The sequence below is a fragment of the Salmo salar genome, chromosome 02 (genome assembly GCF_965601325.2).
Source record: "Salmo salar chromosome 02, fSalSal1, whole genome shotgun sequence".
NCBI lineage: Eukaryota > Metazoa > Chordata > Actinopteri > Salmoniformes > Salmonidae > Salmo > Salmo salar.
In genome coordinates this window covers 59337159-59363730 of record NC_138292.1, presented here as the reverse complement: position 1 = coordinate 59363730, position 26572 = coordinate 59337159, and the positions used below count along the sequence as shown (strand labels likewise).

The 26572-nt window shown below is 44.6% G+C and overlaps 1 protein-coding gene across 2 annotated transcripts in view; it reads left to right on the top strand.

Annotated features, from left to right (window-relative positions):
• LOC106587099 (ubiquitin carboxyl-terminal hydrolase 43) overlaps positions 1-26572 on the top strand; it is a 131559-nt gene that overhangs the window by 68930 nt on the left and 36057 nt on the right. For both annotated transcript variants that reach the window (XM_014175103.3, XM_014175093.3), the window contains exons 4-6: positions 8552-8644; positions 9806-9941; positions 23446-23590. In XM_014175103.3, the coding sequence (XP_014030578.3) occupies positions 8552-8644; positions 9806-9941; positions 23446-23590 (374 nt within the window). The remainder of the gene's footprint in view (positions 1-8551; positions 8645-9805; positions 9942-23445; positions 23591-26572) is intronic.

The window sequence follows — 26572 nt, the reverse complement described above, 5'->3', positions numbered from 1 at the left end:
TGTCAGAGCTGAAGCACTTTATTACTCTCTGTGAAACTATTTACACTGTTTCATGATGTGATTGACTCTAGTGGTTGAGGACGGTGAAGTAATTGTGAGGACTGCCAATAAGTTTTCCCTCCTCCTTGTTGAAACCCCAGTAACAGCTGAGGTAATAAAAAGAGAAATGGCGTAGTTAAGCGAAGAGAGGAGCTGAGATGTGCCCACTCACAGTGTACCTTTTGTTTTATGGAGTTGGGTCTGTACTGTAGGAGCCTACACAGTAAGTGGTTGCAGTTGGAGCTTGCCAGAGATGATAGCCCAGTGCAGTTGTTTGTTTAGAGAATGAGTTCAACAACTGGTGTCCGGGTCCCCAATGCTCCGTTGACGTGGATGAAGAGGCTGTCAACGGCCTGGATCGAGACCAGAGAGACAGAGGGACGATTAGAGCCTCGTCTAGCCTCATATCTCTACACTGCAGATGGGGACCAGAGCGCGTCGCACCTCTCAGTATGCAAGCAGGATATGCACAGACAGGCACGGATGCGGATACCCTTCTCTGAGTGGATAGAGGCAGTAACCGTACGCATACTCATGAACTCACTGACAGGAACACACTGGAACTGTAAAGGCCACTCTCTGAGATAGTACTCATCATCAACAGAGGAAATACTATGAGGATGATGAGGATGGTCAACCTTAAACTTCATCAATACTGTGAGATGAAGGTCACAACAACTATTTGGGGGGGGTTCAACTCAAAGTTTTAAAACAAATGAACATCCTTTTTGGCTTAGTGCCGCCTCCAATATCACAAATGTCACACTCAATCTCTTGGAAGTTGAAGACAATGTCCCAGCACAGGAAGCATTCAACAGACCAATCAGCTTGTCTCCTAACCCGCGTTGCATTAACTCCCAGACTTCATCTTCCAGCTCGTCACACCCCTCAGAGAGAGGCAGACAAAAACATTCATTCCCCCCCCCCCCCCATTTGAGGCGTAGCCCTCTGTTAATTTCCCATGGCGTGGGCCCTTTGTTTAAAGCTCTCTAATGGAGAAGCAGATAGAGGCAGATCAGCCTCAGTGCACTCAGCCAACCCAACGCAGACACCAGCAACCCAGACAGACTGACTGCCAGGGGAATTTGGCTCTGGCTACAGCAGCCCTCCCCGTTCCACCAGAGGAAATGAGGTAGAGAGGAAATGAGGTAGAGAAGAAAGGAGGTAGAGAGGAAATGAGGTAGAGAGGAAATGAGGTAGAAAGGAAAGGAGGTAGAGAGGAAATGAGGTAGAGAGGAAATGAGGTAGAGAGGAAAGGAGGTAGAGAGGAAATGAGGGAGCAGAGGAGGAACTGTATGCTGACGTGTAGAGTAAAAGTCTGGAAGGACTTGCCATGTGTTCCACTTTAGACGTTATGCTAATTACAGGGCAGAAGACGCTATACTGTAGACTTTTGTCTGTGGACTGATTGGTTAGTCGAACGACTGAGGGGACACTCGAACCTGTGCCTTTGTCCTGGAGTGGCACTGGGCTGAAATGGCATCACGACCTCTGCCGGCCTGTATCCATCCTTGCATTTCTGTTCAGGCATCATTCGCCACCCCAGCCATTACCAATGTGTTTCTCTACCACTTTGCCTGTAGCCACATTTGTGGAAAATGCAAATCAATAATGGCACGATATTGAATCTCAAATGGGCTTTTCAGATGGGCACTGAGTATTTATGAGACCTGGCTGACTCCAACCCCTGGGTAAGTTATATCTCGCATTTGTCCTCTCAATTTTTTGATAAAATGGACAGTGAATCCATTGGAATACATTATTCAAGCAGAGAGGGATTTTTAGCTGGTGAAACTGAAAGGAAAAGGGGATTGATGGAAGACGAGATTCACCATGGGTTCAAATGTATTCACCAAGAAGGTCTGTGTTGTGTGTTTGATACAGTAGCTTCATTCTGTCTAATGTGGGTTCAGGGTAAGGCACGGTATGAGCTGTTTGCTATGAGAGCTGCGTTCAAGAAAGCTCTTGGACCAATTTACTGGTCAAACCTTCTCTAAAAGCACTGTGTCTGTGTCATGACGTTTGAATTCTGTCTCATGTATGTTGATGCGTAGCATGTGCTATATGTAGGCGTATGATATGAGAGCTGCATTCCAATAGGGTGAGGCTGCAAGTTCAGTCATGCTGTTTGGGTTATTATCTCTTAATTCAGTGGTCTTGAGCGATATAGATGCTGCGTTCAAGGAAGGTGATATGAGGCTACGTGTTTAGTAATGCTGGTCACGTACTATTTATTTAGGGAGTGCAGAGAGGCTGTTCAAAAGCTCATGTGTATAAATGATGAATAATGGTTTCTGGTAGACTGTGGGTCGGTAGGACTGCTAACTCGTTGCTGTGGGCGAGAGGCCAGGGGATCGGTGCTGTGAGAGTCAGCCAAATGCAGAGTGGATGGTGGTGCGAGGATAGGTTTCACACAGACACACTGACAGACTCTCTCCTCACACACACACACACACACACACACACACACACACACACACACACACACACACACACACACACACACACACACCAGACTGGAAATGCTGTCAGCTTCCACACACACACTGACAGACTCTCTCTTCACAGACACACACACACACTGACAAGACTGTCTCTTCACAGACACACACACACACTGACAGACTCTCTCTTCACAGACACACACACACACACACTGACAGACTCTCTCTTCACAGACACACACACACACACACTGACAGACTCTCTCTTCACAGACACACACACACACTGACAGACTCTCTCTTCACAGACACACACACACACTGACAGACTCTCTCTTCACAGACACACACACACTGACAGACTCTCTCTTCACAGACACACACACACACACACACTGACAGACTCTCTCCTCACAGACACACACACACACCAGACTGGAAATGCTGTCAGCCTCCACACAGAGTTTTAAGAGAGAGCAGAGAAAGCAGAGAGAGCAGAGAGAGCAGAGAAAGCAGAGATAGCAGAGAGAGCAGAGAGAGCAGAGAAAGCAGAGAGAGAAGCAGTCAGATGTATCAGCACGGTGGAGCTAATATGTTCCACACAAGCTAGTCTGAATGGCTGCCTCTCTCTCTCCAACCAATCTCTACCACCACCACCATCCTTCCTTCCTTCTCTCTACCACCACCATCCTTCCGTCTCTCTACCACCACCACCATCCTTCCTTCTCTCTACCACCACCACCATCCTTCCTTCTCTCTACCACCACCATCCTTCCTTCTCTCTACCACTACCACCATCCTTCCTTCTCTCTACCACCACCATCCTTCCTTCTCTCTACCACCACAATCCTTCCGTCTCTCTACCACCACCACCATCCTTCCTTCTCTCTACCACCACCACCATCCTTCCTTCTCTCTACCACCACCATCCTTCCTTCTCTCTATCACCACCACCATCCTTCCTTCTCTCTACCACCACCATCCTTCCTTCTCTCTACCACCACAATCCTTCCTTCTCTCTACCACCACCATCCTTCCTAATCTCTACCACCACCATCCTTCCTTCTCTCTACCACCACCATCCTTCCTTCTCTCTACCACCACCACCATCCTTCCTTCTCTCTACCACCACCATCCTTCCTTCTCTCTACCACCACCACCATCCTTCCTTCTCTCTACCACCACCATCCTTCCTTCTCTCTACCACCACCATCCTTCCTTCTCTCTACCACCACCACCATCCTTCCTTCTCTCTACCACCACCATCCTTCCGTCTCTCTACCACCACCACCATCCTTCCTTCTCTCTACCACCACCATCCTTCCTTCTCTCTACCACCACCATCCTTCCTTCTCTCTACCGCGACCATCCTTCCTTCTCTCTACCGCCACCATCCTTCCTTCTCTCTACCACCACCATCCTTCCTTCTCTCTACCACCACCACCATCCTTCCTTCTCTCTACCACCACCATCCTTCCTTCTCTCTACCACCACCACCATCCTTCCTTCTCTCTACCACCACCATCCTTCCTTCTCTCTACCACCACCATCCTTCCTTCTCTCTACCACCACCATCCTTCCTTCTCTCTACCACCACCATCCTTCCTTCTCTCTACCACCACCATCCTTCCTTCTCTCTACCACCGCCATCCTTCCTTCTCTCTACCACCGCCATCCTTCCTTCTCTCCTCTGCCTCCATCTTTCTCTCTACATTCGCCTTTCCCTTCTCCCCATCTCTTCCCCTCCCCCTGGGGATGTTGCTGACACAGTCCTCTTGGCTGTCCTCCATGTTTCTGTGCTTAACCCCCAGGCTCATCCCCTGCTGATCCCCCTGTAGGGCTGATCACCTCTGTGGCTCTGCTGTCCTACACCACTACTAAATACCCCTGGCCAGGGAGGTATTCATGTTGGAGTCATTATTGTGTTGGTTGACACTTGTAGTGGATGCCCTGCATGACACGGGAGGATGAGACGGGGTAGTGAATATTTTGCATTGGGATGATGTTGCAGGTGTCATGTTAATCTGGATGTCCTTGCTTCTCAGTTGACTTGGTGCTCTCTCTTCTGTTTCCGTCTGCACCTCTCTCTTTCTAATAACCACATCTACTTAGGGATAGACATTTCGGTGAATTTTGGTGCCGACTAACTGACCATCAACAAACTGTAAAAACAATTACGCGATCGACACGTCAGAGCAATGGGAGTCTCCAGAGCAATGGGAGTCTCCAGAGCAATGGGAGTCTCCAGAGCAATGGGAGTCACCAGAGCAATGGGAGTCTCCAGAGCAATGGGAGTCACCAGAGCAATGGGAGTCACCAGAGAAATGGGAGTCACCAGAGCAATGGGAGTCACCAGAGCAATGGGAGTCACCAGAGAAATGGGAGTCACCAGAGCAATGGGAGTCACCAGAGCAATGGGAGTCTCCAGAGCAATGGGAGTCACCAGAGCAATGGGAGTCTCCAGAGCAATGGGAGTCACCAGAGCAATGGGAGTCACCAGAGAAATGGGAGTCACCAGAGCAATGGGAGTCACCAGAGCAATGGGAGTCTCCAGAGCAATGGGAGTCACCAGAGCAATGGGAGTCACCAGAGCAATGGGAGTCTCCAGAGCAATGGGAGTCTCCAGAGCAATGGGAGTCACCAGAGCAATGGGAGTCACCAGAGCAATGGGAGTCTCCAGAGCAATGGGAGTCTCCAGAGCAATGGGAGTCTCCAGAGCAATGGGAGTCACCAGAGCAATGGGAGTCACCAGAGCAATGGGAGTCTCCAGAGCAATGGGAGTCTCCAGAGCAATGGGAGTCTCCAGAGCAATGGGAGTCTCCAGAGCAATGGGAGTCTCCAGAGCAATGGGAGTCACCAGAGCAATGGGAGTCTCCAGAGCAATGGGAGTCACCAGAGCAATGGGAGTCTCCAGAGCAATGGCAGTCGTCCAAAGATGGGAAGGCAGTCAACAAGCTTCGGCCCAAAATAAGCCCATAGAAACTAGGGATGCACAATATATCAGTAAGCATATCGGAATCAGACGATATTAGCTAAAAATGCCAACATCAGCATCGGCCCGATGTCTAGTTTAACCCCGATGTGCAAAACCGATGTCTAAGCTGACATGCATACCTATATAACGTAGGTAGATGACGTAATGACGGCACGAAAAATATGCCTCTACACGTGTAACACAGCATTCCTAACCTAGCCCACAATGTCTGCTGTGTGGATCGAGCAGTCAACAAGTCAAGCGTTCATTTGAAAGAGTAAGAACATTTCAGCGAGACAACTCAAAAGGCGAAATCCATTCAAGCCAAGATGAATGGAATTCATTGCCCTTGACAATCAACCGTTCTCTGTCGTGGATGATGTTGGCTTTCGCCGACTGGTCGAGCACCGGTACACACTACCAAGTAGGCACTATTTTTCAGATGTTTCCCTACCGTTATTACACAGTATTGTTGAAACTCACATCCATTAACTTTTTGCTATGGGCGTCACTGCTATTAGCTTCACGACTGACATTTGGACCAGCGATGTCAACCCCATGAGCATGCTGAGTCTGACAGCACAGTGGGTCGACGTGGATTTTGTACTGAGGAAAGCCGCATGCACAAGAATGTGCTGGTTCTTATACTGCTCCTGCCATTTCAATGGCATTTGAGAACATGCTTGAAACTTGGAAACATGAACACTCCTAGCTCCATTCGAACAACTTGACTGGAGAAATAAGCTCATCAACTGTGTCTGCAGCAGACATGATACCCTCTGTCATGGCATTGAAACGCCTGCTCAACAAAACTGCAGACACAGACCATGGGGTTAAAACTTGCAAAAGTACTCTACAAGAGGCTGTGAACAAGCGATTCCGTGGCATTCTCTCTGCGCTTCCATGTTCTATGCTAGGTACAAGGACCGTTACTTCGATGCAGACAAGAAACAGGGTTTACGTGAAATGTTACAGACACAGCTGGACAAGATGGAAACGGACTGTGCGCACCGAGGAACAGAGGCCACGGACAGACAGAGCTGAAACTTCACTGCTTGACATGTATGATGAAATCCTGGTTGAGACTGAACAAATGAACAACGAAACAGCACAGCAAGTAGGCCTAACTGAAATAAATGTTTTACTGGTAATGGGGACATACGTAAATGCCAACAAAATCACTTTTTGGTCAGTGTGTGTGTTTGTGTGTGTGTTGTGTGTGTGTGTGTGTTTCAACTATTTAACTGAACTAGAATGCTGAAAAGACCGCAAAAATGTTAAATATTGGTTATCGGTATCGTTTTTCTTTTGGCAAGGAAAATATCGGATATCGGTATCGGCCAAAGATGTCATGTCAGTGCATCCCCAATAGAAACTCGTTGGACTTATTTTGGCGAGAGTGAAACCTCTCGTTTCACCTCTTCCTCTCTGATACTATGCATGCATACAAGGATCAGACAGTTTTCATTAAGAGCCTAATGGAAACATGTAACAAAGCAAGCCGATCGTCTTCCAGTCAAAAGGCTGTAGCCTATTATTGACCATGTAACTCCTGTAATAAAGCAGCTAATAAAACTTCCCTTTCAAACATTTACCCAAATGCAATTGGTGGAAAACCCCGTTCTAAACTGTGTACCTAATGGAGGAGTTCCATTTGACAGAGATGACATCTCAATTAGAAACTTAGAAAGAGGGGGAATCTAATAGCAACTACTATGATGGGTTGCTAATATGACTAGGATTGTGCCTTTGGCTGCTGGACAATGAAAGAAAGTTGATTTGAAAACCAATAGAACAGGAGAGAAATGCTGGTTAATGGCATGAGGAAGTCTTTATAAAATAATTGCCTCATCGTTTCTATGGAGGTATTTTGGCTAGGCTACTTTGAAGCAAGGTAACACACGCCTCATTATTTGAAGTGACGTAAACGTTCAAGTTTCAAACAATTATACTGCCTCAAGCTCCCATTGCAAAGTGGTGGGTGACACACTGATAGTCAACGGTAGGCAGGCTATAGCGTATGCATCCGAATAGCAAATGGGAGGCACGCTTTACGAGTTCATATTGAGAAATAAAAGTAGCTCCTTTTTAATCGTGGCCACCAATGTTTTTAACACGCGATTGCATTTAGAATTGTTATTTGTTGAACAATGACTGGGCTTCCGAAAGCAGTTTTCACTCCAGTAAGTAGGCTATTCCTCTCCTCAAACTAGGCTATGCATGCTGTGCACGTATGATAAATAAGATGCATGACGACTAACGAAAATACACGTGCCAATTTAATCCTACAAAATTATGAAAATGAACCCAAGCATTACCGGTCAAATGTATTTAAAGTGGCTAAGCGATTTAACGGTTAACCTCCCTACATCTACTTAATTCCTGCTGTATGACTCTTTTTCTTTCTTATCTTTTTTCGTCCCCACATTCCTCTCTTCCCACCACGGTTTTTGAACACCGCTGAAATATTCAAATAAAACCACATTATTTCTCTCCTTTCTTGTGACTATTTCAGTCTATTCCGGTGTGTTTTCTAACAGGGGATGTGAGGCTCCAGGTGTAGTGTTGTCTCCTTTGGAGCTAAATGCATTTTCTCTGTTCTGTCCAACACGCCATGCATAACGTTACACATATAGAAGCCCTGCCAGGTGAGGTTGAATATCTTTACCTCTCCACTCAACCTAAACACACACACACACATGGTGCCCAAGATCATGTGTCTGTGTACCACACCATCCCACCTCACATGAGAGGAGCTGGTTAGAAAATTGATTTGACCAGGTTGCCCCTCGATTGGATCTGGCTTACTCATCCTAAAGTATCAAAAAATGTATTGTGTGACATAGATGATTTGGACATGAAGTGCAAAAATGCTAATATCGTTAGCATTGACTTGCATTGGATTTGTGCCACAAATGTTTAAAAGTTAGCATTTGGAACAGTGTCCAGGTAAACAAAACTAAAGCGTGGATTGCTGTCTTACCTTGTCCATAGACTGCTTACAGGGTAAGGAAACCAATATGTCATTTAGTAATTGGGGTGAAATATCCCTTTAACCCAACCCCCTCTCTCCCTCTCTCTGTTGTGTCTGTAGGTCCTCCCTGACATGTCCACATTGCCTTAAACAGAGCAACACCTTTGACCCCTTCCTCTGCATCTCACTGCCCATTCCCCTACGGCAAACCAGGTAAGCCACACCAGTCATAAAGCCACTGCACATGTGTTTGTGTGTGTGTGACATGTACACTTTTCATGTTACCAGTTCTCCCTTTTTTGTGACAACAAGACACAGTGGAATATGATCAAGTGCTAGTGTTGTGAAAAGCAGGGTGGGCGTTTCTGACAGATCCACAACAGCTTGCTGGAATAGCGTATATATCACATTGTCCCTCTAGCTCACAGACAGTCTATCCACAGGGCCAGTCTGATACTGATTCTATTAACATGCTAGTTTGGTAGTAGACACTCTTATCCGATGCAACTTACCGCATTTGTATTAAGGTATAACTCTTGTATAGATCTTAAATATCCAGTATATGACCTTAATACCAAGAGACTGACTTCATGAATCCTCATCAGTTCAAGTGAGACCCACACAGTTAGTGATTTTGGGACTCAGTTGTGCCCCCTTTGGGAGGGATGTATTCTCTCATCTCATTGTCCTTACTTACTGATGGCATATTCCCCTTATCGCCCCACTGTCTGCAACTGAAATCTCAGTGAGGTCTCAATAATGGCCGTGTCTTCTTACATCAGCAGGGGGTTAACCAACATCACCGCATCTCCGTCTCTCATCCAGTCTCATCTCATCCCAGCATGTCTAACAACATCAACAAATCAGCGCTCACATCCTCCCCGTGTCTCTGCTCTTTGAGCACTCTGTTAGCGACGACGACAACACTTCCTGAATAATGCATGATGGGAAAGCAGGAAGCTGGGGCGTCAGCAGAGCTCCTGTCTCTCTGCCAGACTTTCCTCTCTCCATCCCTCCATCTCTCTATCCCTCCACCCCTGCTTCCCTCAACTGAGTCATACCTCAAACCTGTGGCCTCAAATAGCATTAAGTGCTCATCCCGTCATCCTTCCATTGCTCCAACTGTCATGCCCACATATTCTGCACTAGCTAGCTCCTGTTGATTGTAGATAGGCATGCCTCAGAAGACAGACAGGCTCCCTGTGGTGCTAATGCTAACACGTTAGAATCGCCTTGCAGTCAGGCATGCCCAGACAGACACTGTGGAGGGGATAAGAGACCAACACAGCAAGTGTAATGTCTAGAAGCTGTCTTTGTGTGTGTGCTTGTGAAGAACTGTCTGGAACAAGATTCTCTTTCTCTCTCCCTCTCCAGGTGTATGAGTGTGACCCTGGTGTTCAGTACTAAGGGTCAGAGGTATCTACGTGTCGGTCTGGCTGTGCCTCTCATCGGCTCCATCTCCTGCCTGCGTGCCATGGTTGCTGAGGAGGGCAAGACCACACCAGACCAGGTAAGGGCTGTGCACACACACACACACACACACACACACACACACACACACACACACGGTCAGTGGGCCAGACGTGTTAGCCTACTAAGTCTTAAAGGCCCTATCCTGCTCTATCCTATGTCTATGGGGTGTAAATGCATTATTCCACTCACTCACTGTAACATTCTCGTGGTGAGAATCTCTTGTCCGTTAATTACCATACCTCCCAGACAGAGGCTTTTCACCCGTTGTAACAGGATCATCATGGAAAGCCCTGCTGCTCTGGCCGACACAGAAAAGGGAAAACCAGGCAGAGAAAGAGAGGGGGGCTAGACAGACAGAGAAAGGGAGAGGGGCTAGACAGACAGAGAAAGGGAGAGGGGCTAGAGCGACAGAGAAAGGGAGAGGGGCTAGACAGACAGAGAAAGGGAGAGGGGCTAGACAGACAGAGAAAGGGAGAGGGGCTAGACAGACAGAGAAAGGGAGAGGGGCTAGACAGACAGAGAAAGGGAGAGGGGCTAGACGGACAGAGAAAGGGAGAGGGGCTAGACAGACAGAGAAAGGGAGAGGGGCTAGACAGACAGAGAAAGGGAGAGGGGCTAGACAGACAGAGAAAGGGAGAGGGGCTAGATGGACAGAGAAAGGGAGAGGGGCTAGACAGAGAAAGAGAGAGGGGCTAGACAGACAGAGAAAGGGAGAGGGACTAGACAGACAGAGAAAGGGAGAGGGGCTAGACAGACAGAGAAAGGGAGAGGGGCTAGACAGACAGAGAAAGGGAGAGGGGCTAGATGGACAGAGAAAGAGAGAGGGGCTAGACAGAGAAAGAGAGAGGGGCTAGACAGACAGAGAAAGGGAGAGGGACTAGACGGACAGAGAAAGGGAGAGGGGTTAGACAGACAGAGAAAGGGAGAGGGGCTAGACAGAGAAAGGGAGAGGGGCTAGACGGACAGAGAAAGGGAGAGGGGTTAGACAGACAGAGAAAGGGAGAGGGGCTAGACAGAGAAAGGGAGAGGGGCTAGACGGACAGAGAAAGAGAGGGGGGCTAGACAGACAGAGAAAGGGAGAGGGGCTAGACAGACAGAGAAAGGGAGAGGGGCCAGACAGAGAAAGGGAGAGGGGCTAGACAGAGAAAGGGAGAGGGGCTAGACAGACAGAGAAAGGGAGAGGGGCTAGACAGACAGAGACTAGAGCACACCAGACAGATAGAATGACAGAGAAAGGAGCAGACCAGACAGATAGAATGACAGAGACTGGAGAAGACCAGACAGATAGAATGACAGAGACTGGAGCAGACCAGACAGATAGAATGACAGAGAAAGGAGCAGACCAGACAGATAGAATGACAGAGAAAGGAGCAGACCAGACAGATAGAATGACAGAGACTGGAGCAGACCAGACAGATAGAATGACAGAGAAAGGAGCAGACCAGACAGATAGAATGACAGAGAAAGGAGCAGACCAGACAGATAGAATGACAGAGACTGGAGAAGACCAGACAGATAGAATGACAGAGACTGGAGCAGACCAGACAGATAGAATGACAGAGAAAGGAGCAGACCAGACAGATAGAATGACAGAGAAAGGAGCAGACCAGACAGATAGAATGACAGAGACTGGAGCAGACCAGACAGATAGAATGACAGAGAAAGGAGCAGACCAGACAGATAGAATGACAGAGAAAGGAGCAGACCAGACAGATAGAATGACAGAGACTGGAGAAGACCAGACAGATAGAATGACAGAGATGAAGAGAGGGAACAGTTAGACAGAAAAAGGAATATTTCAGAGACACTCTGCTGTCAGCCCCACAGCTGGGCCTAATATCTCGTCATGGTATGTGAGAAGGAGCAGAATGGGACATCACTGTCTGTCTGTCTGTTTGTTTGTGATTTGATAAAAGCCTTCTCAGAAAACAGATGTGAGGAGACAGTAAGGAATCCTTAAAGGTCCAATGCAGCCATTTTTTATCTCAATATCAAATCCTTTCTGGGTAACAATTAAGCGTCTTACTGTGATTGTTTTCAATTAAAATGGTCAGAAAATAAACAAAAATAGCTTCTTAGCAAAGAGCAATTTCTCAAGCAAGTGTCATGACTGACCACGAGAATCAGGTTTGCAATGAATAACTTCAATCAGACCCCCTTTCACTCGTAGAGGGGGAAGGAAAGAACTAATGGGGATTAACAACTCACATCCAGTCGTAAATCAAGGGAGAAGATAAAATGGAGCCGGAGCAGAAGGCAGACGTTTTACGGGATTGTGTTTTTTTGTTCGTTTATCTGCGTTGTTTGTAACTTGTTTTTTTTACTCATTTTGTACATAATGTTGCCGCTACTGTCTATTATGACCGAAAAGAACTTCTAGACATCAGGACTGCGATTACTCACCACGGACTAGCAGAATCCTATTTCTTCTTTCACGACTCTGACGAGCCCGAGGCGGAGGATATACGGTTCCCTTGAGAACAGGCCCCGAGCCCCGTGATCTGCGTGAAGAGGAGGCGGAGAAAGAGAGGCCGGAGAGCGGGCTGCCTGCTGAGAAGTTGAAGGTGATCGAATAAATCCCCACTTCCCTCAATTCTGCTAGCAAATGTGCAGTCTTTGGACAAACAAATTGACGAGTTACGATTAAGATTAAACTACCAACGGGACATTAAAAACTGAAATATCTTATGCTTCACGGAGTCGTGTCTGAACGACGACAACATCAACATACAGCTGGCTGGTTATACGATGTACCGGCAGGATAGAACAACGGCGTCTGGTAAGACAAGGGGCGCCGGTCTATGTATTTTTGTAAACAACAGCTGGTGCACGATATCTAAGGAAGTCTCGAGCTATTGCTCACCTGAGGTAGAGTTTCTCATGATAAGCTCTAGACCACACTACCTACCTAGAGAGTTTTCATCTGTCTTCTTTGTAGCTGTTTACATACCACCACAGTCAGAGGCTGGCACTAAGATAGCATTGAATGAGCTGTATTCCGCCATAAGCAAACAAGAAAACGCTCACCCAGAGGCGCTGCTCCTAGTAGCCGGAGACTTTAATGCAGGGAAACTTAAATCAGTTTTACCAAATTACTATCAGCATGTTAAATGTGCAACCAGAGGGAAAAGAACTCTGGACCACCTATACTCCACACACAGAGACACATACAAAGCTCTCCCTCACCCTCCATTTGGCAAATCTGACCATAATTCCATCCTTCTGATTCCTGCTTTCAAGCAAAAATTTAAGCAGGAAGCACCAGTGACTAGATCAATAAAAAAGTGGTCAGATGAAGCAGATGCTAAGCTACAGGACTGTTTTTCTAGCACAGACTGGAATATGTTCCGGAATTCTTCCGAAGGCATTGAGGAGTACACCACATCTGTCATTGACTTCATCAATAAGTGCATCGATGACATCGTCCCCACATTGACCGTACGTACATACCCCAACCAGAAGCCATGGATTACATGCAGCATCCGCACTGAGCTCAAGGCTAGAGCTGCCGCTTTCAAGGAGCGGGAATCTAACCCGGAAGCTTATAAGATATCCCACTATTCCCTCCGACGAACTATCAAACAGGCAAAGCGTCAATATTGGACTAAGATTGAATCGTACTACACCGGCTCCGACGCTCGTTGGATGTGGCAGGGCCTATAAACCATTATAGACTACAAAGGGAAGCACAGCTGAGAGCTGCCCAGTGACACGAGCCAACCAGACGAGCTAAACTACTACTATGCTTACTTCGAGGCAAATAACACTGAAAAATGCATGAGAGCACCAGCTGTACCGGAAGACTGTTTGATCACGCTCTCTGCAGCCGATGTGAGTAAGACCTTTAGACAGGTCAACATTCACAAGGCCGCAGGGCCAGACGGATTACCAGGACGTGTACTGTGAGCATGCGCTGACCAGCTAGCATGTGTCTTCACTGACATTTTCAACCTTTCCCTGTCCGAGTCTGTAATACCAACATGTTTTGAGCAAACCACGATAGTGTCTGTGCCCAAGAACACTTAAGGTAACCTGCCTAAATGACTACCGACCCGTAGCACTCATGTCTGTAGCCATAAAGTGCTTTGAAAGGCTGGTCATTGCTCATATCAACACCATCATCCCAGAAACCCTAGACCCACTCCAATTTGCATATCACCCCAACAGATCCACAGATGATGCAGTCTCTATTGCACTCCACACTGCCCTTTCCCACCTGGACAAAAGGAACACCTATGTGAGAATGCTATTCATTGACCACAGCTCAGCGTTCAACACCATACTGCCCTCAAAGCTCATCAATAAGCTAAGGACCTGCAACTGGATCCTGGACTTCCTGATGGGCCACCCCCAGGTGGTAAGGGTAGGTAACAATTCATCCGCCACGCTGATCCTCAACACAGGGGCCCGTCAGGGGTGCGTGCTCAGCCACCTCCTGTACTCCTTGTTCACTCATGACTGCACGGCCAGGCACAACTCCAACACCATCATTACATTTGCCGATGACACAACAGTGGTAGCCCTGATCGCTGACAACGATGAGACATTCTATAGGGAGACCTGGCCGTGTGGTGCCAGGACAACAACCTCTCCCTTAACGTGATCAAGACAAAGGAGATGATTGTGGTCAACAGGAAGAAAAGGACCGAGCATGCCCCCATTCTCATCGACGGGGCTGCAGTGGAGCAGGTTGAGAGCTGCAGGTTGTGAGTTCCTTAGTGTCCACATCACCAACAAACTAACATGGTCCAAGCACACCATGACAGTCGTGAAGCGGGCATGACAAAACCTATTCCCCCTCAGGAGACTGAAAAGATTTGGCATGGATCCTCAGATCCTCAAAAGGTTCTACAGCGGCACCATCAAAAGCATCCTGACTGGTTGCATCACTGCCTGGTATGGCAACTGCTCGGCGTCTGACCGTAAGGCACTACAGAGGGTAGTGTGTACGGCCCAGTACATCACTGGGGCCAAGCTTCCTGCCATCCAAGACTTCTATACCAGGCGGTGTCAGAGGAAGGCCCTAAAAATTGTCAAAGACGCCAGCCACCCTAGTCATAGACTGTTCTCTCTGCTACCGTACCGGAGCACCAAGTCTAAGTTCAGAGGCTTCTAAACAGATTCTACCCCCAAGCCATAAGACTCCTGAACATCTTGTCAAATGGCTAGCCAGACTATTTGCATTGCCCCCCCCCCCACAACACTGCCACTCTCTTTTGTCATCTATGCATAGCCACTTTAACCTGTTAGGGCTAGGGGGCAGTATTTACACCGCCGGATAAAAAACGTACCCGATTTAATCTGGTTACCACTCCTACCCAGTAACTAGAATATGCATATACTTATTACATATGGATAGAAAACACCCTAAAGTTTCTAAAACTGTTTGAATGGTGTCTGTGAGTATAACAGAACTCATTTGGCAGGCAAAAATGTGAGAAGGTTTCATTCAGGAAGTGGCCTGTCTGACAAGGTGTCGTTCTTCTTGTCTCTGTTTATTGAAGAGTGAGGATCTTAGCTGTCCCGTGACACTTCCTACGGCTGCCATAGGGTCTCAGAAGGCGGTAAAAAGCTGAATCGTGGCTTTGCAGGCTCTGGCTGAAAAAAAGTAGCGCGTTTGGGTAGTGGCTGGTTACAGTACTGTGAGACTCAGGCTCGTGCCCGCGTCGACCGAAAGCTTTGTTTACTTTCCTCTGTTTAGCTAAATGGACATTCCCGGTCGGAATATTATCGCTTTTTTACGAGAAAAATGGCATAAAAATGGATTTTAAACAGCGGCTGACATGCTTCAAAGTACGGTAATGGAATATTTCGATTTTTTTTTGTCACGAATTGCGCCATGCGCGTGACCCTGATTTACCATTTCCTATAGTGTCTGGGACGCACGAACAAAACGCCGCTATTCGGATATAACGATGGATTATTTTGGACCAAACCAACATTTGTTATTGAAGTAGCAGTCCTGGGAGTGCATTCTGACGAAGACAACAAAAGGTAATCAAACTTTTATAATAGTAAATATGATTATGGTGAGTGCTAAACTTGCCGGGTGTCTAAATAGCTAGCCCGTGATGCCTGGGCTATGTACTTAGAATATTGCAAAATGTGCTTTCACCAAAAAGCTATTTTAAAATCTGACATATCGAATGCATAGAGGAGGTCTGTATCTATAATTCTTAAAATAATTGTTATGCTTTTTGTGAACGTTTATCGTGAGTAATTTAGTAAAATGTTAGCGAATTCCCCGGAAGTTTGCGGGGGGTATGCTAATTCTGAACGTCACATGCTAATGTAAAAAGCTGGTTTTTGATATAAATATGAACTTGATTGAACAAAACATGCATGTATTGTATAACATAATGTCCTAGGGTTGTCATCTGATGAAGATCATCAAAGGTTAGTGCTGCATTTAGCTGTCTTCTGGGTTTTTGTGACATTATATGCTAGCTTGAAAAATGGGTGTCTGATTATTTCTGGCTTGGTACTCTGCTGACATAATCTAATGTTTTGCTTTCGCTGTAAAGCCTTTTTGAAATCGGACAGTGTGGTTAGATTAACGAGAGTCTTGTCTTTAAATAGCTGTAAAATAGTCATATGTTTGAGAAATTGAAGTAATCGGATTTTTAAGGTTTTGAAAATCGCGCCACAGGCTTCAACTGGCTGTTACGTAGGTGGGACGAATTCGTCCCGCCTAGCCCATAGAGGTTAATTAACTCTACCTACATGTACATACTACCTCAACTAACCGGTGCCCCCGCACATTGACTCTGTACCGCCATCCCCCTTTATATATTGTTTTTTTTTTTTTTTTTACTGCTGCTCTTTAATTACTTGTTACTTTAATATCTTATTCTTGTCCGTATTTTTTTAAACTGCATTGTTGGTTAGGGGCTCGTAAGTAAGCATTTCACTGTAAGGTGTTGTATTCGGCGCATGTGACTAATACAATTTCATTTGATAAGATTTTTGATAAGATTTTGTTATGAAGATCCAGGCTCTCCCTCTACAAATTCACCAAAGGAATGTGCTTTGTCTCAACAGAGCTTTTCCCGCTGAAACTCTAACACGTTCAAAAGTGAATACTGGAACAATATTTTGAACATAGAACGTTGGGAATGGTCGGAGCCAATCTATAGAACACTAATGTCATTTTGTTTGTTATTTTGTGATGTCATTAAATATGCTATAAAGGAAATACTGTAACTTGGAAAGTACACATAGATGAAGTTTCCATTCTATGGGTTGTGCATGTAATATGAAAAATTATGAAAGTGTTTTTGTTAACCTCTGGACGGGCTCGACGGACATCCAGCGAAAAATCCTATCGCCATTAGCATAACGAAATGTAATATATATATTTTTTCAAATATAGGACTATGTTATATCGTTTTATAGATACACCTCTCCTGAATCGAACCACGTTGTCCGATTTCAAAAAGGCTTTACAGCAAAAGCAAAACATTAGATTATGTTAGAGGAGTATATCGTAAAAGTAGCCACATAGCCATTTTCCGACCAACCACATGCATCACAAATAAACAAAAAACAGCTAAATGCAGCACTAACCTTTGACAATCTTCATCAGATGACACTCCTAGGACATCATGTTACACAATACATGCATTCTTTTGTTCGATAAAGTTCATATTTATATATAAAAACAGCATTTTACATCGGCGCGTGACGTTGACTAACTATTTTCCCTCAAATGCATCCGGTGAAACAGCGCTACAATTTACTAAATTACTATTCGAAAACATTTTTAAAATGTAATATTGTCATTCTAAGATTTATAGATGAATATCTCTTGAAAGCACCTGTAATGCCAGATTTAAAAATAACTTTACTGGGTAATCACACTTTGCGATAAAAGGGGATGCGATACTCAAAAAAATAGGCTACCGTTACAGGTCAGCGCCATCTTGGAACAATCGCATATCAAATCTACTCTTGTATACTATTGTGAATAATCCCTTACCTTTGATTATCTTCATCAGAAGGCACTTCCAGGATATCCCAGGTCCACAACAAATGTATTTTCGTTCGAAAAAGTTAATCCTTTATGTTCCAATAGCTTGTTCTTGTTAGCGCGTTCTGAAGGCTGCTCCAAAAGTTCCATCGTGCGCGGGACTCCTCTTTCAACAAAATGCATTTTTTTTTTTTAGGTTCGTTCAAACATGTCAAACGTTGTATAACATAAATCTTTAGGGCCTTTTTCAACCAGAGCTCCAATAACATTCAAGGGGGACGATTGCATTGTCTTTCAAAACGTTTCGAAAGGGGAGGGTAGCCAGGGGCGCCGGCATCATAATGGTGATGGCCCTCCTCATGTGACCACTTTCCACAGACTCTCATTGTGTCAGTTTTCATAGTAGCTGGCTCAAACCACTTTGTAAAGACTGGGGACATCTAGTGGAAGCAATAGGAAGTGCTCAATGAACCATTGCTCACGGTGTGATTTATAGGCAAAGTGATGAAGTTGAGTCCGCAATTCAGAATTCCACTTCCTGTTACGATCTGTCTCGGGGTTTTGACTGCCATATGAGTTCTGTTATACTCACAGACACCATTCAAACAGTTTTAGAAACTTTAGGGTGTTTTCTATCCACAAGTATTAATTATATGCATATCCTAGCTTCTGAGTTTGAGTAGGAGGCCATTTAAAATGGGCACCATTTTTTTCAAAAATAGCTGTAATGCCCCCTATCCTAGGCGACCGTCAAGAGGTTAACGTCTTTGGGAAAGGTGGGACGCTAGCGCCCCATCTCGACAACATCCAGTGAAATTGCAGAGCGCGAAATTCAAAATACAAAACATTCCTGAAAATACAAGTGTCATACATCATTTAAAAGCTTAACTTCTTGTTAATCCAGCCGCTTTCTCAGATTTCAAAAAGCCTTTACGGCGAAAGCATACTATGCGATTATCTGAGGACAGCGCCCAGCATACAAAAGCATTTAAAACATTTTCCAAACCAGCAGAGGCGTCACAAAAGTCAGAAATACTGATAAAATAAATCACTTACCTTTGAAGATCTTCCTCTTGTTTGCAATCCCAACGGTCCCAGCTACATAATAAACGGTAGTTTTGTTCGATAAAGTCCTTCTTTATATCCCAAAAAAGTCAGTTTAGTTGGCACGCTTGATTCAGTAATCCACCTGTTCCACTCGTTCAAAATGCATACAAAGAAATCCCAAAAGTTACCAATAACCTTCGTTCAAACAAGTCAAACAACGTTTCTAATCAATCCTCAGGTGCCCTAATATGTTAATGAACAATAAAATTTAAGATGGAGAATAGTATGTTCAATACCGGAGATAAATAAGTGCACGCACTCATCCACGTGCGCCACAAGACTACAGTAAAAATGAGAGCCACCTTGAAAACCTACAAATTCTAACTCAATTTTTTAAAAAACAGGCCTGAAACCCTTTCTAAAGACTGTTGACATCTAGTGGAAGCCATAGGAACTGCAATCTGGGAGGATTTCCTTTGAGTTTCCCATAGACAAGCATTTTCAATAGGTGGTGACCACAAAAAAAAAACATTTCCGGATAGATTTTCCTTGGGTTTTTGCCTGCCATATCAGTTATCTTATACTCACAGACATTATCTTAACAGTTTTAGAAACTTCAGAGTGTTTTCTATCCAATACTACTAATTATATGCATATCCTAGCTTCTGGTTCTGAGTAACAGGCAGTTTACTTTGGGTAGGTCAGTCATCTGTTGGGGATAGGGGGCAGTATTTGCACGGCCGGATAAAAAACGTACCCGATTTAATCTGGTTACTACTCCTGCCCAGTAACTAGAATATGCATATAATTAGTAGATTTGGATAGAAAACACTCTAAAGTGTCTAAAACTGTTTGAATGGTGTCTGTGAGTATAACAGAACTCATATGGCAGTCAAAACCCTGAGACAAATCCTAACAGGAAGTGGAAATCTGATGTGTGGAATCACTTCAAACCTTTGCCATTGAAACACACAGGGACTTATTAATCATTTAGCACTTCCTACGGCTTCCACTAGATGTCGACAGTCTTTACAAAGTGGTTTGAGTCTTCTATGGTAGAAACTGACCCAAAGAGAGGCTTGGGAAGTTGGTCACAGGGGGAGGGCCATTACTACTATGACGCGGGCGCCCATGGGAACCCTTTTGTTCCGAAACGTTTAGTAAGACAATGCAATCGTCCGCCTTGAATATTATTGAAGCTCTGGTTGAAAAAGGCCCTAAAGATTTATGTTATACAACGTTTGACATGTTTGAACGAACGTAAATATATATTTTTTGCACATTCGTGACGACAAGTCCCGCGCGCTTCAGTACATTATGAGTAGCCTTCGGAACGCGCTAACAAGAAGGAACTATTGGGACATAAATTATTAACTTTTTCAAACAAAACTACATTTGTTGTGGACCTGGGATTCCAGGAAGTGCCTTCTGATGAAGATAATCAAAGGTAAGGGAATATTTACAATAGTATTTTTGATTTTAGATGGTTCCAAGATGGCACTAACATGTATCGCCTAGCCTATTTTTCTGAGCATACCACGTCGTTTATTGCAAAGTGTTATTTCCCAGTGAAGTTATTTTTAAATATGGCAATGCGGTTGCATTCACAAGATGTTAATCTATAATTCTTTGAATGACAATATTCAATTTTAACAATGTTTTCGAATAGTAATTTTGTAAATTGTAGCGCTGTTTCACCGGAAGCATTTGAGGGAAAATATTTTCTGAACGTCACGCGCCGATGTAAAATGCTGTTTTTATATATAAATATGAACTTTATCGAACAAAAAATGCATGTATTGTGTAACATGATGTCCTAGGAGTATCATCTGATGAAGCTTGTCAAAGGTTAGTGCTGCATTTAGCTGTGTTTTGGGTATTTGTGATGCATCTAGTTGCTTTGAAAATGGCAGTGTGATTTTTTTTTGGCAGGGTACTCTCCTAACATAATCTAATGTTTTGCTTTTGCTGTAAAGCCTTTTTGAAATCGGACAACGTGGTTCGATTCAGGAGAGTTGTATCTATAAAATGGTGTAAAATAGTCATATGTTTGAGAAATTGAAGTTATAGCATTTATGAGGTTTTGTATTTCGCGCGACGCAAGCGTCCCACGTTCCCAGACAGGTTAAGAGAGAGATGTATTTTGAGAAGCTATAGGAGATAATTGTTTTCCATAACTTTGCACAGTGAGTAATCACCGCACCTAAGTGAGGTCAGAGAGTGTGCCACCCTGCCGGAACCGCCCCTTTCGAGAAAAAGCTATAAATGATGGGTTAAGAAGTTAACACATTGGACCAGAAAAGCATGAAGCTGCAGCTGCACGTTTAAAATGGTTTGAACTTTGAATCTCAACATGAGGTGGAGATGATAAAATCACCTCCCGGACAATCACTGATAAGGCAGATTAGCTGTCCTAAGTAAAGTATCTTCAAAAGCAAATTTAAGTAGGACCATTCTGTTTCTCTGCTCAAACCATCGTATTATGCTACTCTCATCACCCCAATGGGGAAACATCGAACCATCATCAAAGAAGCATCTTCAAGAGTAAATGGAAGGAAAATCAACTCTGTAGTTCTGTTCAGGACTACACGACAAGTCACCGGATACCGGACAACTACGAAGAAGGACAACAGTAGAATAATTGTTGGAACCATTTCGGACAATCAGAGCCTTACAAGTGTGCCGCAAAAAGGCCCAACCCCCTTTCCAAGGCTGCCCCGTTCACTGAGAGATCCCCGGTGAACCCAGGCATTTCACGTAAATACATTCATGATTTCTTGCTCAAAGCGGGCGGCGGTTCGTGTGCAAAGTATATGGTTATTGTAGGTGAGAGTAGTTTCTGAATGTGGCAATGTTATCCATGTTGTCATTCCACTTGGGATCTGTTTTCAGCGTATTTGTCACGTCCTGACCATAGAAAGCTGTTATTTTCTATGGTAGAGTAGGTCAGGGCGTGACAGGGTTTTTTTCTAGTTTAGATTTTCTATGTTGTTATGTTCTAGTTTTGTATTTCTATGTTGGGCTTTGTTTGGGATGATCTCCAATTAGAGGCAGCTGGTCATCGTTGTCTCTAATTGGAGATCATACTTAAGTAGTTGTTTTTCCCACCTGGGTTTGTGGGAGATTGATTTTGAGTAAGTGTATGTTGTAACTCTTCGTCACGGTTTGTTGTTTTTGTTCATTCAGTTTATTTGTATGTATTGCATAGTTTCACAGTCTAATAAAGAAAATGTGGAACGATACACACGCTGCGCTTTGGTCCGCTCCTTCATCCTACGACAACCGTGAGAGTATTACGTCTCCAATATCAGTGTAGTATGTATGTTTATCCTGTGTTCCCATTTAATTAGCTAGTAAATAAATAATTAAACTAATTTGTGTAGTACTGAATCATAAATAAAGCTTGGGTTTTTGCAGATGCAAGGTTATGACTGTTCAGAATGGTGATATGATACGAGGTTAACATAAAATCAATAATACAGTAGAAAAAGTCTATATGCAGTGTGTGCAAATGAGGTAGGATAAGGGAGGTAAGGCAATAAATAGGCCATAGTGGCGAAGTAATTACAATATAGCAATTAAACACTGGAATGGTAGAATGTGCAGAAGATGAATGTGCAAGTAGAGATACTGGGGTGCAAAGGAGCAAGATAAATAAATAAATACAGTATGGGGATGAGGTAGATTGGATGGGCTATTTACAGATGAGCTATGTACAGGTGCCTGTGAGCTGCTCTGACAGCTGTTGCTTAAAGCTAGTGAGGGAGGTAAGAGTCTCCAGCTTTAGTGATTTTTGTTATGAATAATAAGTTGTGTGTTTATGGATGTGATAGGTAAAGAACTTGTAGAGTTTAATTTGGGAGATGGTAACTCTTTAAACAACCGCTCTTGTGGTGCCCCAAATCCTAATATGTTAATTGTTACATTATTAATTTAATCAGGTAACAATTAAACATAGTTAGTTAATTAGATACATAACAATCTTCAGATTAATGTTATAGTCAAATCACGGCACAAGAGTTTTGCTAGGACTGTCAGAGAGTAGTCTGAGTGGGTAGGGGTGATGTCACCAGGCAGTCCAAAACTCCATCCCACCAAAACAGGCAGACATTTCAGGCAATCTTTTCTAACAGCTCTTACAGCTCTTACACTATCATAATTAAAAAAATATCAGTTTTATTCCAACCCCATAGTGTGGAAAATCACATTTTCGACTGCACTGGGCCTTTAATATGTGTTTACTTTAGAAGGATCTTGAACAGACTTATAACACAAATATAGCATGTCTGCTCTGTTTGCTTTGCCACATACATTCCCTGTTTGTCCTCTATAGCTTGTCTGTCTACAATTTATAGCCTGTGTATGTGTGTTTGACACCCATGCTAAGCCACTGAGCCACGTCCATGGCTGTTTATACATAAAGTCTGTTTCCGTGCTAAGTGTCTGTATTAAGCAATGTACATCTCTTTAAACCATCTCCTCCTCGCTCTCTCTCCCCCTCCATCACCCCCCGCCCCCCATCCAGGTGGTCCTGTCAGAGCTCTACGCCACCGGCTTCCAGCGTTCGTTCTCTGACGACGACGATCTGACCAGCATTGCCGAGAGCGATGTGGTCTATGCCTTCCAGGCTCCGCCCCTCCACACACGGGGAGGCTCCACGCGAATCTCGGGTAACCATGGCTGCATCCACAGCCCCAAGTGTGTGTGTGTGTGTGTGTCTCTCTCTCTCTCTCTCTCTCTCTCTCTCTCTCTCTCTCTCTCTCTCTCTCTCTCTCTCTCTCTCTCTCTCTCTCTCAGGCTAGCCCGAAGCTATTTGGCTTCAGCACAATGGATAGTGTTTGTTCAGACAAACACTATAGAGCTATAGGTTCTTAGCTGTTTCAATTTCTTGCTATTTCATGGACAGGTACTGTATTTCTGTCTAGGTTATTAAATTCTCTCAGACAGTGTCCCCGACAGTCTTATATCTAGCTGAGGGCTTGATGTACTGAGGCAAAGGCTCGCTCTCACTCACACACACGACACACATGCACACACACATACACTCACTCTCTCACATACTTGGATCGTGAACGTGGAAGAGATGGAGCCAGCCTTGCGTCACCTCCCTTTGAAATCAGCCCCAGGTTTGCCAGGCAGCGTCAAATTAACTATTGATATGGCGAGTGCACATGCACGCATGTACGCACACACACATACGCACACACACTTTTTTTCACCTGTTGACTCCTATCTAGTTGACACATTTCCAAAAGGAGGGTGTCTTAACCCTTATCACTGGGGGACACCCGACCGGGAGGGCTACGTTCAGAGCATCACACCGCTAAACGAAACCCTTACTGTGTTTTTCCAACGTTCTTTAGCTCCTGAAAAGGGCCACATCAATAATTCAATAATGTGCTCAAAGGGGTCATGAAAAATGTACGATCCTCAATCTCTCTCCGGGAACGATAGAACGATATCTTTATCACCTGGAGACAGAGGAGAGAAAATACTGTCCCGGTGCTAATGGAGGTGATCAGGCTAAGGGTAGAGGAGAGAAAATAATGTCCCGGTGCTAATGGAGGTGATCAGGCTAAGGGAAGAGGAGAGAGGAAGAGGCACACACACACACCGATACACTCATTAGCACACATGCAGTACGCACATGTGTAGAATAACTATCTATTTTTTATACATATTCTGCTGTAAATGATGAATGAACTCCTATTTCCAATGTAATGATTCAAAACCTGAGCTGCGCTGATTAGACTCAACATAACATGCATTCAGTTACTGCAAGCGTCATTACTATTTCTGACAGCTCAGAACACCTCCCTGTCATCTTAACTACCCCACAGTCTCCATAACAATGGCGGGTCATTTCACAACAGCTAAACGCTCGTAACAGGTTTATTGAATAGGGTCTTCATTGCTTTAATGGAATAGATTGAATAGAAGCCTGAGTAACATTGTGTGTGTGTGCGTGCGCACTGTTAGCTTTACAGAGCTGTGGGGAGGGAGAGGACATGATGAGATATTGTTACATCCTATTGTTATCTAATTGGTTAGTGTGTTCCTTATTGTGCTGGTTAAGTATCCAATTACTGTAATCATCTGTAATCATCACTCAATCAGAACCCCTGGGTGATGTGGACGTAATCAAATGAGCCATTGAAATATACATGCATTATTACGCCGCTATAATGCTGTGGTTTCAGCATCCAGTACCACATTTACCCGCTTTGTTTTATTGAAGAACTGTAGAAATGCAATACTGAAGAGTGGGGCTGGGTTGATCATATATTTTAGGATGTGGGGTAGGCTGTAATGATATTTTCACGCTGAGCCACAATTAATAAGGAAATTGTCCTAATTAAGAATTCATTGGTGTGACAGCTCTGTCTGCTGAGTCTGTCACAAACAAGACCCAGAAATTCCTACCTCTTGTGGCTAGCCATAGAAAGAGGACGTGGAACCTTGGCAGACTGTTAGAGCCTCATTTAAATGGGCCATGTTAGAATAAGACATCCTGTCAGTAAACCGCTGTCATCGTCGTAAATAAACAACGGGCGCTTACGTATATGGGCTAGCTGTCACGGCTGTTCGAAGGAGCGGACCAAAATGCAGCATGTTCGTAGTTCCACATATTTATTAAAAGTGAAACTGAATGCAATACACTAAAATACTTGAAAAAACAACAAATCGTGACGCAGCGAGGACAACACACTACTCAAAAAACAATAACCCACAAACCACAATGAGAAAAAACCCTACTTAAATATGATCTCTAATCAGAGGCAATGAGGATCAGCTGTCTCCAATTAGAGATCAACCCCAAACAATCCCAACATAGAAATAGATAAACTAGAACCTAAACATAGAAATAGAAAACATAGATAAACCAAAAACACCCCCTGTCACGCCCTGCCCTACACTACTATAGAAAATGACATCTTACTAGGGTCAGGACGTGACACTAGCATTCAAACCACTGCTGTCACCACCCATATTGGCTGCATTAAGCTTGTAGTACCTCGCTCCCTCCCTCTCTTCCGCTGTAGAAATATGTGTAATTATGGACACAGTTGGCTCTTTAAACCTGTGACCAGACAGGCCCTCATTTGGCGGTACAAATCAGCCAGTCACGACCCTCTCTCTCTCTCTCTCTCTCTCTGTCTCACACGTACACACGTCCCAGCCCCCCCTTTGGCTGGTACATGTGTGCCTTAGCCTGTGCGTCACTCCCCCCTTGGGCTACAGACAGACAGTCACACAGTTGACCCCCGGCGTGGTTCAGTCTCCTCACCATGATTAATGGCCCTGTGTGTGTAATCTCATTTCACGTGAGTGTGTGTGTGTGTGTGTGTGTGTGTGCGTGCTGGCATGTCTGCTTGTCTGTCTGTCTCTGTGTCGTGTGTGTGTGTGTGTGTGTGTGTGTGTGTGTGTGTGTGTGTGTGTGTGTGTGTGTGTGTGTGGTGTGTGTGTGTGTGTGTGTGTGTGTGTGTGTGTGTCTCATAACTCTCTCTACAACAGCGGCACAATCTGAGCCCCAGCGGGCACAGCAGAGGCACAAAGCCAATCTGCTCACCGGCTAATAAAAGCCCCAAATTGAAATGGGGAATTTGGTTAGCGAAGGAAAGGTTACGATTTCTCATGTCGGATAAGAGGAA